Below are 16,917 nucleotides of genomic sequence, written 5' to 3' on the forward strand. Positions count from 1 at the left end.
CTCTCAGCTACTTCCTGTCTAGTTTTTCTTGTTTAAAAATCTTGGCTATTGGGCTACAGTAGCATCTAGTGGACAAATGAGTCAATTACACATTTTCTTTTTCTCTGAATCAGAGAAGTGCTATGTTTGTTTTACACTTAAGACAACAGACACAGCAGCAAATGAATGTCTTGGTGGGTGGCAGGTTAGATTTCCAGCAGGCTTGGGGCTTATTTGAGCAGAGTTTACATATTTTCTATAAATAAGTACATAGTTTTTGGCCATAATTATAATAATAATTTTAAAAAACATACTACCATGCCTATAGGCCAAAATGCCAACTGGTGAACCCTTGTCTAAATACGAAGGTATAGGTACTACTGTAAATCTTGCAAGGATGTACAGGTATGTTGGAGTGATTCATCTTGAATAAGAGACAAGCTTTGCGGTGGAGGGGCTGAGTTTAGCCTGGGTTGTTGCGGAGAGTTTTTGACGCATGTGCAAGTACAAAGTACATGTACAGCACATGCGCACTTCTGGTGTAATTTTTCAAAACCAATTCACCTGTTAGCCATTTGTAAAAGTATTGTTGTCAAGTGAGTTTATGTAAGAGGATAATTACATTGTTTTGGCATCATAGTTTGTGGCATCAATTACTCATGGTTTTTGCGTTTTTGGCCGCAGTGCTGGGCCCCAGTTTACTGCATCCAAGTACAGTAGCAGGGGTTAAGTGTCTCAACAGCGCTCCCTGCTGTCTCAGTTGCTCTCCATGCAGCAGAAAATCCTCCCAACAACAACAATTTTATTTTGTTGTCCTTCCATTTTGCGAATGCTACTAATGCTCTCAGATGGCGAGGGACTGATTAACTTAATCCAGACTGAAGGGCCAGGGGGGATCGAATGGCGGGTGGGAGGCAGTGCGGGGGATGATGCACTTAAAGGCCAGGTCATGTGACTCCCCTTTGAATGCTTATAGTGGAGCCTCTTACTGGTGTGCATTTTGGCTCCTTACACATCGGCCATGTCGGTCCAGCGTCACACTCATATATCTTTGCATACAGTTGGGGAAATATTATTCGATCCCCTAAAAAACATTGTATCCTCACTCTCAAAGAAATTAAAAGTCTTAAATGTTATTGTTTATTGAATTTGATAATAGCCATAATATCAAGGCCTAAAAAAGAACGCAATATTTAATCTCTTACAACTCAAATCCCACAGATTGGCTGGTGGCCATGTAGCACACAGTCATGCACAATCAACCAATTATCGATAGTCTTGCTCTCGCATACCTCTTTTTAGGGACCAGGAACAACTTCTGACTTTGCGATCTCTATCCGACTTGGCATAAAGTGAAACTATTGATGCCATTATTCCTAAGCAGAACACACACAACATGACTGTGAATCGGCCTGTCTAGAGGTGGCCGAAGAAAAAAGTTGGTAACACACTACAAAGTTGCATATTCAGCATGGGATCAAATAATTATTTCCCACACTGTACATTTTTATTTTATGAGCCCATCCAATCTTACTCCATCCTACTTTATTTTTTAAATTCCCACTCAATGATAATTACACTGTACCACTTTCCAACAGAACTAGCCAAGTGGTGTTAAACCAATAAGCGTCAAAGGGAAATCTCTTCCTGTCACTGCCACGCAAACCGACTTACATAATCTGCTCCAAATTCACGCGCTGACCTGGTCATTGGGAGGCCACAGACCATGAGACATTTTTGTGTACAAAATGACCTCAAAAAATGAAATTTGTTGATTTTGACATTGTGAAACGGTGAAGTAGTAGGGTCACAGTTCGTTGGTGCAGCGGCCAAGGCAGAACTTGTTGATTACATCACCTCTTTGAAATAGACTGATTCCTTCCTTATTTTTCACAATTTCTATAAAAATGGCTTGAAGGGCTATTAAATAAACACAAGTCTTTATTATATAATTTTAAAGGCCATTCAATAATTTTAGAAATAAAAATACCATTATTAATGCATGCGCTTCCATCTTGGTCGTTGCATTCTATTAGTTGACCACTAGATGACACTGAATTCTACACATTGTCCTTTTAAATAATTAAAAAGAATAAATAACTGAAATATATAAAATCTGATGTAAAAAATATTATTTTATAGTTCAAAATAATTGTAATTATTTAAGATTGTATTTCACAATTTAATCAATGCAAAATGTATTTAATGATGTGTCAGGTTCACACCAAGTGAGACATTAGTAAACAATGTACACAATGAGGAGAGAAGACACTCTACAACAATATTGTCTTTTTACTTGCAAGGGGAGCGCAGGGAAGTGTACGATTACAGTTCCTAAAACCCTCTGCCCGGCTCCCGCGTCTCCTCTCTTTATTTTCTTCGGAGTCCCTGATTACAAAGGTGTTCCAGCTCTAAGAGAAAGGGGAGCGAAAGCAGCTGGAACACTATGAACTTGTTTTGTCTATGTGTATGTGTGTGTGGGGGGGGGGGGGGGTGCTTGTGTGTGTGTGTGAGCCATTAGCATACATATTTGGAAGCAAAGCACATCAAGCAAGTTGGGCGTAGATTTGGAAAAAGCTAAAGCTAAACCCACAAGCTAAGAAAGCTAACAGGCCTTGTCCACAAGAATCCAACACATGAATAATAAAATACATTATTATTCTTACATTATGTATTTGCCAATTGAAATAAAAGTGAGTCATACCTCTTGTTTTTACACAAACCTCTCTTTGTAATCCATCCACACAATAGCGATCTGGAGGAAGAAAATTGTGTCGCATCCCCAGCACAGTACTGGCTTACCCATAATTGGTGGCCAGCCAATCATTGCGCACATAGACAAACAAGCACACATCCATTTATTTTTTTATTGTGCTTGTTCTCATTAGGGTGAGCTGGAGTGTCATTGTTTATCATACATCCACAGTCAGGTTTTCATGAAACAACTTGCACACTTTTACCAATCTTGCCCAACACATTCATAATACGCTGCGACTTGATGCTGCTTGGATTATGATTGTGTGTGTTGATCAAAATAAGCAATGTTTAGAATTGCGTGCACACATGAGCGTTATTCTGGCCACCCCTCAATGAGATTTTGTGTTGTCCTGGCCCCCCCAATGATACATTTCTGGGTACGCCTCTGGGGGTACACCCCTTACCACTCACCAGTCAGTCGCAGGGCACATACAAACAACCATTCACACTCACATTTACACGTATGGACAATTTAGAGTCTTCATGCATGTTTTTGGATGGTGGGAGGAAGGTGGAGAACACAGATTGAACCCCAAAACCTCTGAACTGTGAGGTAGACGTGCTAACCACGTGGTCACTGTGCTGCCCGTGATAAACAAAGCGGTCTCCTCCCTCCCTCTGTCCTCCCCGCTGTCGGGCCTGTTTGGTCTTACCCGTTGACGTGTTTCTACACAGCAGATGGCTTTACACATAAATCCTATTAACAACTTTCTGCACATGGAGACGCGCTGAACACAGAGCGCTTTCTCGCTCTTTCATTATCTGCTCTCAGGGGCCTGTGTTTTTTGTTGTTGTATTTTCTAACGTCTGCCAAGAAACCGTCAGAGGTCGCCACAACATGTCTGCAGAAAAGGTAAAGGGATGTTTAAGACTGCAAATCCATCCATAGAAGATTGAGATTACGATTACTTAAATGCCTTTCTGGCTGTCATGCTGAATGCTAACCTCGCCACATACCTGGATGGGAAGTACTCCACTTGATTAGATTTGGTGGCCGACTACAGTACAGCTAAGATCATAGCTGCGTGTACTAAAATGTTTTTAGGAATGGATTCGGAGTGTTTCTTAGTAAGAAACTGTCTAAAATCAGAATAATTTCTGATCAATTTTATTTCCAAGCCTTGACATCATTCTATTTAGGACGACAGGCCTTCTCAAAAAAGGGTGAAACGGCTGTGTAGCATGTTATGATTTGATTTGAACATATATTTCAAAAGTGATAACTTTTGTGCAGGTGGATCGATCTCAGTAAATTAAAATATGGTAGAACGTTTTTTCATTTTAAATGATAAATTCAGAAAGTAAATCTTGTGTTATACAGATTCATTCAATACAGGAAAATACTTCAAAGTAGGCCAATTGCTTTTCTCGTGTTTTGTTACCCTTTCCTGTGATTTGCGAGTTTTTATTAGCTTTAGCCTACTGTAACCTATAATAATCAAATTTTATGTAAACAAAAAAACCAGGAAATATTTGTTGTGAATCTACATAATAGCCTACAGGGTCACCATAAAGTCTCAGTTTTCACTCTGACTGCAATCAATCAGAAAAAGAATCTATTTCCCCAACAGGCTAACTGAAATGTTCACAAATGCAATGTGTGATTATAAACATTGGTAACGAAGGAGTTTGTGATTACCATATCATATTATTTGCTTTTGTAATACTTGCTTTGATATAGTACAGTCACTGTGGACACCCTGTACACTAGATAAAATGTCTAGATTATTTTAAACGTTTTTCTACCATTAATGTGACCTGTCTGTATAAACCAATTAAAAAAAATGAGAACTACTTGAGAACGGAAGTAAAACAAAATGTCATGAAAAGCCTACAAGAACAGCTGAACTTTATTTGAGGTTACTCAGAGGCACTTCAACTGGTGGCAGGTGTGTGCTGACTCCCATTTAACTTGAATTTCATAATACAATTCATAATACAGTCTGACATTTGAACCGGGGTATGCAGACTTTTTATAGCCTTTGAATTGCACTACTGAAATACAGTAATTTACGTTTTACATGATATTCTCATTTATTGATTATGAAAGTGGAGTGTTTACCTTTGAATTTAGTTACATCAAGAAAAACAGATCATGACACCTGGTCAGGGCCTCTGTCGTAATGCGGTCGAGTGTTGGGTTGCGTGAGGTCTTGCATAAACCTGGTGGCAGGTCTATGCAGGATGTCTCTTAATCTAACAGGATTACATCCACTGACCTCCTTTCCCGTGATGTGTCATTTCTCACCGTGAAGATCTTTTCTTCATCATTTTCATTCGTTCACATGTCTCAAAGTCACATCATGTTCTGGAATGTGTAGCATGTGAAACGGCCAATGATTTACAGGCATTGTGATTGAGTGTAAAGCTAGTTCAAGTCATTCCAGCATAATTCCATTTCCATGCTCATATTTGAGGACAGTATTGGTGCTGGTGTTTGACCGTATAATGACAATAGTATGACTTGCAGTGATGTAACTCTTTTGTTTTTCTCCCTTGCATTCCCGATCTGGTTCTTTTATTGGTGAGTTAATGTCACAAATACAGATGGATATGTGTTACTTTTTTATATTTGTTATCATGGTTATAACTGTTATTATTTTGTGTATTCATTTGTTTTTAAATTTTGTTTACCATGCACATTGTAAATTAAATTACATTGATTGTATTATTGTTATTATTATTGTTGTTGTTATAGTTAGTATTGCTATTAATTATGTATCTATTTACAGTATGCAATTTTTAAATGGTGGAGTCAAGTCAAAACTTTTCTTTACAATAATATTATGTTCTATGTGCCCCCAATAGTCTAAACACGGCATTCTGATTAATACTGCATTTGTGGAATAAGAATTAAGCAGCAAAATCTCAGGGTGCTGCCATTTTGTCACTTCTGTAGACTGAAAATGACATAACCGTGCCTAAAGGCTCAGGTAACGACCGTGGCGCACCTGTTTTCTGGGTCATGTAACTTTGGAAAACTGATCACTTAGGCACTCTGATGTCATTTTCAGTTGACAACAAGTGTCAAATTGGCCGCGCCCTGGGATGGGTAAAATGGGTGGATTTTGCCGCTTAATTCATATTCCAGTATTAATCGGAATACTGTGTTTAGGTTTAGACTAGTGGGGGCTCATAGAACATGTTATTGTAAAAAATAAATTTGACTTGACTTTCACTTTAATTCAATCATATTTTAAAAATCATTTAAATTATTTTAATCCCAGAAGAAACATTTCATTTTCACTTATCATTAAATTTGCTCATGTCAGTCACATTATTTTCACTTATAAACTAATGCTTGGTGTGGGTCGCTGATGGTGTAGTGGTACACTCGCCTGAGTTGTGTGCGGGCAGCGTGGGATTGGTTCCCACTAAGTGACTGTGTCTGTGTGTATGCCCTGCGACTGGCTGGCGACCAGTTCAGGGTGTAGTTTGCCTTTCGCCCATAATCAGCTGGGATAGGCTCCAGCACCTCCCCGTGACCCTGTACAGGTTAAGCGGTGTGGGAGATGACACAGATGACACTAATGCTTGGTCATGTTTTTATTATTTTTTATATCTGCATTTATTTGTACTCTTGTTTAGTTGTATTTGGTTATTTTTTACTATATACATTTTAATCCCATAAGGAAAATCCAAATTTCACTCAGTCATTACTATTAGTTGCAGTACTGTAGTATATGCAGTGTGGATCTGTTTTTACTCTTCCATTTGTAGTTTTTACTGGTTCCTATTTATTACTAATTGTTTTCTATGAGGGCTGTGTTATCTGGGACCTCTTGTTTTTGACAATTTTTTTTTGTAAATGTATGACAGGCAAATCCAATAAAAAGAAGCCCAAGAAGAAGAAGGAGGAGGCCAACAGCACAAGTGAGGCCAAGCTGAACGGCAGCGAAGCCAAGATAAAAAAAATCAAAATCAAAAAGAATGAGGAGGCTTCTGAGGAGAGACAGGTCTTGCAAAGTAAAGGAAAAAAATGTGGTGGGGTGGGGGTGTTGGAGACAACGGTGATGACTTTTAATCAGTCTGAACCTTTCATTTCTGACGTCATTGCAGATGACAAAAAGGTGAAGAAAAAGAAGCTGGACAAAAATAAAGAACTGGACAAAGAAAAGGAAAAAGACAAAGAGACAAAAAAGAAAGCCAAAAGTGCCCCCAAAAAGAAGAAAGGTGAGGCAGTCCTAGCTTTGAATGTGCTTTACAACTCAAGAAATTGCCTATTTCTTTGATGAAAATCATCAGGTTCAGTCACAGACGACGACGAGGAAGAGGAGGAGGAAGACACTCCTAAAAAGAAAACCAAGAAGAAGACAACCAAAGACAGCTCACCATCCCCCAGTGCCACCAAAGAAAAGAAATCCAAATCGAAAGGTATCCATAGAAAGACTTCTTAACGTGACCTCACAGCTGACGTGTTGTTAATAGGATTACCGCACATGATTTGATTGTGCAACGGCGATAGGTGGGACGAGGAAACATGAATATCACGCTGACATGGCCCGACTGTGGAGAATAGAGTGGAAATATTTTCACAGTCAAGTTGCGACAGCAATCTGTGTAATTCAGTAGAATGTCTAGAGCTGAAAACTGCCGCGGAGACAGACTTTAACATTACAAATGAAGCGGAACAGTTCAAAACAAGAAAAAAACATTTCCCTTAAAGAAGACAGAGCATGCATTTTTTTTTTCACAATTTATAACCTTTCCTAAGTGTTTTACTAATCCTTGACATTATTTTGTCAAAATACCCCAAAAATTGGAAATTGTGTTCCCCTCTGCTCAATTCAAGTCAACTCAACTTTATTGATCGAGCACTTTAAAAATTTGCCACAGCGATAACAAAATAAGATAACATAAGATCAAAAATAAAACATTATGAATATAACAATAATAGTAATAATAATAATAATAGGAAGAAGAAAAGTAAATATTCATTTGTCATTTAAGTACACATGAAGATCTGCCTTCACATGAGCATTTGGCATCCAGGTTATTGGTGAGAGGAAGATGATCGAAATCTCCACTGACCAGTACCAGGGCGTGCGTGACGTCACTCGTGATGCCTGCAAGCTGAAGTTTGACCGTAAAAACAAACAACCGCAGTTTTCTAACTGGCAAGTTCTAAATTGTGGTTCATAATTCAGGGCCCAGTATTATCAAATCTTTTGTGTGTGTATACAGTTTACCTTGATTTGCAAGTTTCTGTCTAATGTGTTCCAGCCCCCCAGTTTACAATTTTGAAAAATACCACCCTATTATACAAAAACGTAATAAGAGAAAATAATGAAGTACACTGGTTGTATAAAGTGTAATGACCATAGTGCTGTTGTTGGTGTGGTATGTCAGTGTGCATTTAAGGGGTGTGGCCTACTGAGGGACAACAGGAGCTGGAGTCGACTAGGTTGTGATGAACTGTTTTAGCCCTCCCACATGCTTTAAACATATGTAAACTTTTTAAAGCACACTTTTAAAATATATTGTAAACATATTTGTACACAAAAAGTGTGTGAGTGCCTGGGCGTCAGTAGTGGCTGACAGCAGCATTTACATGCACATTCAATGTGTTTATGTGTTTTACTGTTCAGCCGGAATTCAATAAATGGCTGGAAAAGTGCATCCTGACTTTGGCTCTCCTTGCCCCACATGCAAGGGCATTACAGTGCTTTCTTTAGTTGCTCCTTTTTTTTTTTTTAACTACACTTGAGCGATGTCATATCTGAAGCTTGTTCCCAAACTTTGGCTCGCACCTACAAAGCAAAAAAAAAAAATCTACCAACTGACAGCTTGTGACTGGATTTGTTGGGTGTGTTGTAGTACCGAGATTTAGAAGCTAAGAACAGCGATATGCAAGCAAGCTGCATTCCTCTGTCAACACTTTTCCCTCCAATATTGTACTAATACCTCACGGTGGCATTCATTTGTGAGTCCCAAAAGTGAAACGTGTCATCGTGCTTTTACCTCGCGAAACATCTGCTCGCCACCAGCAAATATCTGCAAGTCATACCAGACGTTGCCAAAGCGCTCCGTCAGCTCTTTTTATGCCTCGGCCTCTTAAACGTTTTAGCTGGAGGTGGAAAGGACCCGACGTTAACTCATTTGACAGATGTGAGTGACTCCTGCTGAAGCGCTCTTACCAAAAAAAAAGAAAAACACCTGGAAAGAAAGCAGGATCACATGCTCGAATGTTAGTCGTGCTCCAAATCTGTCCTCATCTTTGTTAACCGATACTGTTCAAAATCATAAAAGAGTTTAAAACCCTCAGTCAGCGTTTTATACTCCTCTAAAAACACACACACACACACACATGAGAATACAGCATAAATCGGTTCAAAGGGGACATTTATGGAAAATTGACTTTTTAAGTTTGTATACAAATAGGTGGATCTCTGGAGTGCCTGCCCACCCAAAGTGTGAAATCAAAGAGCCAACTAAATTTCCTGTTCTCATTTTCTACATTTTGAAAAATGTAATTAAAAGTAAATCAGTGTTCATTTACAATAAAAATTATCGTATTCTGTTAGAACGTGATTTTTGGGCCCAATGTGCCTTGAAGAGAAAGAATTGAGAGAAGGATTTTTTTTTCAGTTGTGTTTTCACTTATGCCAATCAAAATAAAAGCTTGTGGAAAAAAAAGAACATGTGCATTATTGCCACCCTTGTTGATTGAACATCGCCTAATTGTTCTTTTCCTTTGTTTGCTCAGAGGACAAGGATTCTGATGGAAAAGAGAAAAAGTCAAAGTCAAAAGAGAAAGACAAAAAGAAGGAAGCAGCGTCCCTGTTCCAGATAAGCAACGACAAAGACTCAAAGAGCAAGAAAAAAGGTGATTAAAAAAGTGATTACCAAAACACGCCCGGTGTTTTCCTGTGACTGACAGCTCACCTTTCATTATCACAGTGATTCAGTTTGCTGGAATAAATTTGAAGTCAACACGCATCAAGAAGTTAATTACCCTAATTTGTGTTCTTAATTACACCCAACCAAAGCAGCCGCCAAATCGGAAAGTGACGACAGCGAGGAGGAAGCCAAGTCGACAAAGTCCAAAAAGAAGTCTGCCGCAAGCTCCACGTCGTCTTTGTTCCAAACGTCAGGAGACAAAGACAAAGAAAAGAAAATAAAGAAAAAAGGCAAGGTTACCTCATGCTTGCTCCACCTTTTCAAACACTAGCACTAACTCAAAAATGTGTTGTTTTTGTTTCAGCAAAGGTAGAAGAGAGCAATGATTCTGAGTCAGAAAAAGAAGAAAAATCCAAAAAGAAGAAGGGCAAAGGAAAAAAGAAGAAGGTATCAGCAAGATGCTAAAGTTGGGTACACACGTACCGATTTTCAACATCTTAAATGAGTTTTTTCTCACGGCACAATACGGAGTCGGTGTTAATGCACGCATTAGGATTTGCGATCATGAATATTGAACATGTTTAACATTTACGATTGTCGGCCCTGAGTATATTGAGGAGGAAAGATCACTTAACACGCCACACATCATGGGAAAATCTTTTCAACACGAGACAATTGGAAGATGGGGAAAAAAGCTCAAATTTTGCCTGACAATCGGTATGTGCGTACTTCGCTTAAGGTTGTGTTGACACTTGGGGTTTGATACTCTGCTTGGGACTTAAATTTAACAAAGACACACACGATAGTGCACATTTAGTGCAGTTTGGAATGCATCTAAAATCTTTAAAAGTCTTACTTTTAAATTCCAACTCACACCGTACCAATGAATCACCTGCTAATGATCGAAGTGTTCACACCGTACCTTTGTATTGTTGCTGTTCCGCTGAAGTGCTGTAGATGTCACTAGTGCTGTCAAAATGTCGCCAACTGTCAAAACAAATCAAGAAAAAGAAAATGTTTCTGCCTTCTGTGGACTCGGAATGCCAAGACTAAAAACAATGTCTTTCTCTGTTCCAAAAACTCAAAGGAAACTTCCCACTGTCGAGTGATGGAAAAAGTCCTTCCAGTAACTCATCTTAAATGTTATGAGATCGTATTTCTGACAAGCCGGAAAGTCATCCGACGGTCTTTGACTTTGTCAATTTAAGAAACCCGCTTCCAACTGGGATTTGGATGTCTAAGAATGAACCCTAGAATTCACCCTAAGTAGCTGTTTTCAACCAAAATTTCTGACTTCCAGTTCAATTTCGGGCATGGACCCTCAAGAATTTTTCATGCTTCCTGTTGTCCACCCAATTTGTGTGGTTTGGTGAAAAAAAGATTTTCCATGGGGCACAGCTGAGAGGATTCACTCCAAATAGCCGCTCCAAACCAAAATGAGTGTCTGTCTGGTCAATTTCTGGTATGGATCCTTGATAGTTTTCCACTCGTGCTGTTATGACAGACGTGCCCACCAAATTTCATGTCGTGATCGCACTTGACTTAAAGCAATGGTCCCAGAGTTTATTGAAGCACACTTGACAAGTTTGAACACATCCTCAGGGAGCCTTGAATGTCCTTTTTGGCTTCGGCCTGTTGCCCACAACATTGAATCCCTTTGTGAGCAGGAGAGAGCGCCATCACCTGAGATTGAGTTTGACAACTTGGAAAAGTTTGTGATGGAGCCGGCGCCTCAAGGCGCGACCGTCAAATGCAGAGTGACTCGAGACCAGCGGGGGATGGATAAGAGCATGTATCCTCTCTACTACTTTCATCTTGACAACGACAAGAAGGTCTGTTGGAGTTTTGAGTCCTTTATTAAAGCGACATTAAAGAACATATCTATCACCAGTGGCATACAAAGTGGGTTCCAATTTGGCCCAGGGCAGCCACCAAAAATAGGCGCCACAATATGGCGACATAGCACTCATTTTGTCAAAATGAGGCTCTTCAACTCACTTCAACAGTTTCGTAGTATTTTTTTTTCCATAACATTGCAACTTTTATTGTTTTACATTTATCTATTTATTTGTTTATTTATTTATTAATAACTGCCAGATATTTTCAAACCCTCTTTTACCCTAACGTATGAAAAAAATATAAATAAATTCCTGGGATTGAATGGCTGGACTGTGAAAAGACATATAAGATATAAAAACGTTTTTGGCACGGAATGACTTTTTTGGGGTTTTTTTTATGTTTAATTATGAAGAGGTACTTGAAAAAAATGCTCCTCTGTAAGGGGTTCCTGGACCTAAAAAGTTTGAGAATGTTATGCAATTTTTGAATTGGTAAAAGTGTGAAGGATCCAATTACGACGACTTATACTTTACAATTCTTTGTAGACGTTCCTGTTGGCTGGCAGGAAGAGAAAGAAAAGCGCAACCTCCAATTATCTCATCTCCATTGACGCCACAGATTTGTCAAGAGGTGGTGATAACTTCGTAGGAAAGCTGAGGTACCACGGCCGTTCATTCAAGGCTGGATTTACACTGCAGGTCCAAGTACCCAAATCTCTTCACTTTCTATTCACATGTACGCTATCTCACAAAAGTAAGTACATCCCTCAGATATTTGTAAATATTTTATCATATCTTACATAACACTGAACAAATGACACGTCAGCTTGTATACAAATCAAATTGACAGTGCCTTCGAAACAACACACAGCCATTGATGTCAACTGGCAACAAAAGTGACGTGAAAAGATCCCAACTGTGCCCATATTTTGTGTGGCCATCATTAATTGGTATTCATCTTAAAGTTCAGTTGAGCTTAACATGTTGCCACTGGAATCCTCTTCCCTGTGTGACTTGAACCATGCAGTGCAAATCTAGCCCAAAATGCAGACGCAGAGTAAGCATTGATTCAACATCCGTTTTTTTCACACGTTGTCCAGGTCAAATTTAATGGGAACCAAGTTTACTGTCTTTGACAATGCTCTAAATCCAGAAAAAGCTCTTCCGGACATGTCCAATGCGCGGCAGGAGTTAGCAGCAATCATCTATGTAAGTCATTGCAAATCTTCCAAAAGCTCAACATTTTGTCACACTGGAATTGAAATCTCTACTTCCACGTATCAGGAAACAAATGTTTTGGGGATGAAAGGGCCCAGAAGGATGTCAGTCATCATTCCAGGCATGGACAAGGACAACGAGCGAGTACCCCTCCGACCTAGAAACGTGAGTGAAACGGAGGCGAGCTCAGAGCTGTGGATAGACTTGCAAAGGATATTAGATAGATAGATAAAGATACTCTCTTTTCATAGCCGGTGCAAGTCTGGCACAAAGCATGGTGTAAATCTGCTCAGGGATGGGCTGGACTTATTTTCGCAGACGCAGGATGCTTGATGCAATTTATAACAGATGTTTTGCGGCATGTGAAGAAAGCCGACTTGATTCGCCGCCAACAGACGAGGGCTCGTCTCATTCCCTTTAAAATCGCCACACTGGGGATTTAAAGTTGGCTTTACTGTAATTGCCCACAAGATACCACCAGAGAGCACCAAAGCAATAATACTGTTAACAGTATCAATGACTAGGCAAATTCACGAATGTGAAACTGCAAATATTCCTGTAGGTGTTCACTGTATATCAAATGAATTTTCATTGGCTGGCTGGTCTGCATGTGAGCGTCTCGGTATGAGTTGTGGCCAACAGCAGTCTCTCGCTAGTATTTTCATATGACATTTGTGTAGAATTTGTCCCGGTCTGTAATTGGGGCACTTGTAAGTCAAGGTACCGCCACATCTGTAAAATCAAAACATGGTAAGTGTGAGAAAAAGCACGTCCCCCTCAGCCGCTGATGTATGATCCTCCCAGGACTATGACGGCTTGTTGATACGACACCAGAATAGAAGAATGGAGAATCTGATTGAACTTCACAATAAGACGCCCGTGTGGAACGAGGAAACGGCATCGCATGTGCTCAACTTCAACGGCAGGGTCACCCAAGCCTCCATCAAGAACTTCCAGATCGTCCATAGCAAAGATTGTGAGTCCAATCGGGCTAACTTCCTGTAAACGCCCAGCGCTCCAAATATAGAGGCATATTCTCTCGTTCGAGCTTAAAGGGGGAAATCAACCCAAACGTATTTTTTTCAAGGATATGTTCCCAGCAGGTATTTCTGTCGACTAAAAATGACATCACAACTGCTCAGCGCTCAAGTAACGACCAATCACGGCTCAGCTTCAGAAAAAAGGTCGGCCAGAGATGGCTAAAAACGAGTGGATTAATTCTTATTCCTCTTATTAGGCTTCATTCAAGGTCGAAAACGAACGCAGACGTTCGCCCACAATTTTATTGGTCTCAAACCATCCAAATTTGTGTTAAAGTTCCAAAAACTGTTTGGAAATGTCTGGCGAACGTCTTTGCAACTGTTTACAACGCTGAACGAACCGTGGCAAAAAACATTCGCTAAATGCGCACACGCTTGCAAACCTTGCCCAGTGAGATATTGGCTTAAGGGTAGCCCTAATTCCCGTATCGTGGAGTTTTCATCAGACATGGTGAATTCCACAGAAATCCATTTGGAAAATATGTCACACTTTAAATGTGAAATTCACTTGCGTAGTGGATCCGGAAGTTATAGTAATTGTCGCCAGTAATGTGTGCGTGGCTCATCTCCAGGCTACTTTGAAGGAACATGTGTTTTTGCATTCCCTTTTTAATTAAACCAAACAAGTAATTTAATCAGAATACCGTGCTCATAACTGAACACAAAGAAGCTGTGCAAAGCGAGTGAGAGTTGGTTGCCAAGCAACACAATGCACCACACATGCATTCAAATACTATACAAAAAAGATCTGGAAGTCACAGCTGACCAATTTGTGATCGGCACTTCAACTCCAAGCCGCCGTCAGCATGTAGAAATGATTCTGACACGTTGTTGGCCCCGATTGCTTCTTTTTCACCAATTAATATGATGTAATGTTGACGTTGGGTTGTAGGGACACATATACATCCGTTGGGCGGACGGCGAGCGTATATGGTTACTTTGAACCCAGCAGTGTACATGCTGATATCCCGCTCAAAACAGCAACCAATCCACCTGTCCACTGTCTCTGCCTAACCTTTTGTGTATCTGTTTTTTCAGTGGACTACATTGTGATGCAGTTTGGCCGAATAGCTGACGACATTTTCACGCTGGACTACAAGTATCCCATGTGCGCAGTGCAGGCCTTCGCCATTGCACTGTCTAGCTTCGATGGGAAAATCGCCTGCGAATAAGTCCCATTTGTTGCCTCTGAGGGTTGCATGCGATGCACACGTACACACACACTTGTCAGACCTACCCAGGCCTTCGGATACGCCATCAAACGTTATGTCTTTAGTGATGTGCGCTGATAACAAATGACAGCTGAGTGAATGTGACAATACCTGCTGTTGTTCCCTCCCTGTAGAGGTGTGAAAAAGAAAAATATGGGCTCACGCTGTCATTTGATCTGCCTTGGCACATGGAGGGTCTTGTTTTGATTCTAATTTTAATCAGTGGAAACATTTTGTCAGTCGGCATTTCACTTTGACGATTTCAGTTACGGGAAAGTTCATCACCATCATCATCAAGGCAACGTTTTTTTTTGTTCACTGTTGCAATGTATTTGATAGTTTGTGACATGGAAATTTGTAACATTTAAATATGAAACCCCCCCACAAGTGCTGATATATTTTAATAAAACCACTTCTGTTTTGACCAGTACTGTATTCGAACAAATGTGCAGATCATTGCTGCCCTATAAAAAGCATCTAAATTTTTGCCAGCTGGAATATGTCAAAAAATGTGAATATGCGTTTTGTTGCATTTAGGTCTTCTATGACAGTGTTTCCCAACCGTTACTGAGACATGGTTTTAATTGACATTAAAAAAAACTCTCACACCACGCCACCAAACAGCATTGTCACAGTCTTGAACTGATGATCTCATCTCAATTTACTCACCAATGGACTTCTTGTGAGATGTGGTCCTGTTTAGCAGAGCTGGGCCTATATGACGGAGCGGTCCATATCCGTCACTGGTTTTAGGGGGGGGGTCCTAGTGAAAGTTTAGTTGGAATCGCCCGTTTAAAATTAGAGGAAGACCGGCCTATAAACGATTACTATTTTGTCCCCCCGGAGAAAAAAGGCGAATGACGGACGACGGAATGGTAGCCACACTGCAGACACATGACAAATAACGGACACTCAATTTGTAGCAAAATGCCCAGCTCTGCTGTTTAGATTAACTCATAGTTTGCTTGATATGGTGTAATGGTGTAATATGTAAAAACTAATGATTTTTATTGACGTTGACTGTAAGAATTGAATGTCCTTAAGACAGATTCTTTTAGAGTTTGAATTCAGATCAATTGTACATTTATTCTTTAAAGCGTAAGTCAACCCAAACTTTTTTTTTTTTCAAGAATGTCTTTCCAGCAGGTCCACGAGTTGAAACACTGCATTCTGATTAATTTTGCGTTTGTGGAATATAAGTAAAGCAGCAAAATGCACTTGTTTTTAGCCATCTCTGGGGGCGGTTGTTTGGTCTTCTGTCCACTGAAAATGACATCACAACTGCTCACAACGACCAATCTGAGCTGAGCTGTTTTTCTGAATCTGAGCCGTGATTGGTCATTGTGAGCAGTTGTGATGTCATTTTCAGTCGACAGAAGACTAAATGGTTGCCCAGAGATGGCTAAAAATGAGTGGATTAACACTTATTGCACAAACGCAAAATTAATCAGAATGCCGTTTCAACTAGTGGGCCTGCTGGGGACATATTCTTGAAAAAAACATGTTTGGGTCGACTTCCGCTTTAGATATGTAGTTAATATTAAAAATTAATAAAAAACATGGCAGAGTACAAAAGGGTCAAAGAATACTGCATTTCTGCATCAAGGTGAAAATGGCAGAAAAATCACAGATAACATTTTCCTCTTGATGTGGGAGTGGCCAGTGGGGTGGCCAGAGAGTAATGCCACCCCTAGCCACCATGTAGCTCCGCCCCTGGTTGGGGATCACTGTTCTATGAAAACATTATTTAATAAAGGATGTCAAATCAATGTCCTCGTCTTCAGCTTTGATTGTGTCATGAGCATGCATACAGAGAATACATTTTTCATCAATATTTTACCATGAATAATAATAATTTTAAATGAGGACAAGCACAACCCAGCAGGTATTCCACCTTTACTGGGGCCATGCCCAGCAGGCTTTGTTGACGTGGTAGATTTATATTAAGTTTTACAGATATCTCCTGCGTTAAGCCGGCGGCTTGCTGATCATTTGACAGGTTTGAGTTGCCCCGAAGCCGCACTTGAAATGAAA

At 39.9% G+C, this 16,917-nt stretch overlaps 1 protein-coding gene across 2 annotated transcripts; it reads left to right on the plus strand.

Annotated features, from left to right (window-relative positions):
* Positions 1–3,361: 3,361 nt before the first annotated feature.
* LOC147141737 (tubby-related protein 3-like) lies at positions 3,362–16,652 on the plus strand. 2 transcript variants are annotated; one of them, XM_086041200.1, is made up of 13 exons: positions 3,362–3,589; positions 6,573–6,702; positions 6,796–6,909; positions 6,982–7,110; positions 9,443–9,562; positions 9,726–9,871; positions 9,946–10,023; positions 11,244–11,408; positions 11,961–12,073; positions 12,515–12,623; positions 12,699–12,797; positions 13,437–13,608; positions 14,711–16,652. In XM_086041200.1, exons 1-13 carry the CDS (start codon positions 3,575–3,577, stop codon positions 14,842–14,844), a joined length of 1,524 nt encoding a protein of 507 aa, XP_085897326.1. In that variant the 5' UTR covers positions 3,362–3,574; the 3' UTR covers positions 14,845–16,652. The 2 variants fall into 2 exon arrangements, with proteins under 2 accessions (XP_085897326.1, XP_085897327.1); XM_086041201.1 differs by having other exon boundaries at positions 9,729–9,871.
* The last annotated feature ends 265 nt before the right edge of the window (positions 16,653–16,917 follow it).

This window comes from Filicampus tigris, chromosome 9 (genome assembly GCF_054856515.1).
Source record: "Filicampus tigris isolate MCC_2025a chromosome 9, RoL_Ftig_1.0, whole genome shotgun sequence".
Taxonomy (NCBI): domain Eukaryota; kingdom Metazoa; phylum Chordata; class Actinopteri; order Syngnathiformes; family Syngnathidae; genus Filicampus; species Filicampus tigris.

Excerpts from the sequence above, each read along its gene's own strand:
- LOC147141737 (XM_086041200.1), top strand. Across the intron at positions 6,703-6,795 it reads GGAGAGACAGGTCTTGCAAA|ATGACAAAAAGGTGAAGAAA; the intron begins GTAAAGGAAAAA and ends ACGTCATTGCAG. Across the intron at positions 6,910-6,981 it reads TGCCCCCAAAAAGAAGAAAG|GTTCAGTCACAGACGACGAC; the intron begins GTGAGGCAGTCC and ends GAAAATCATCAG.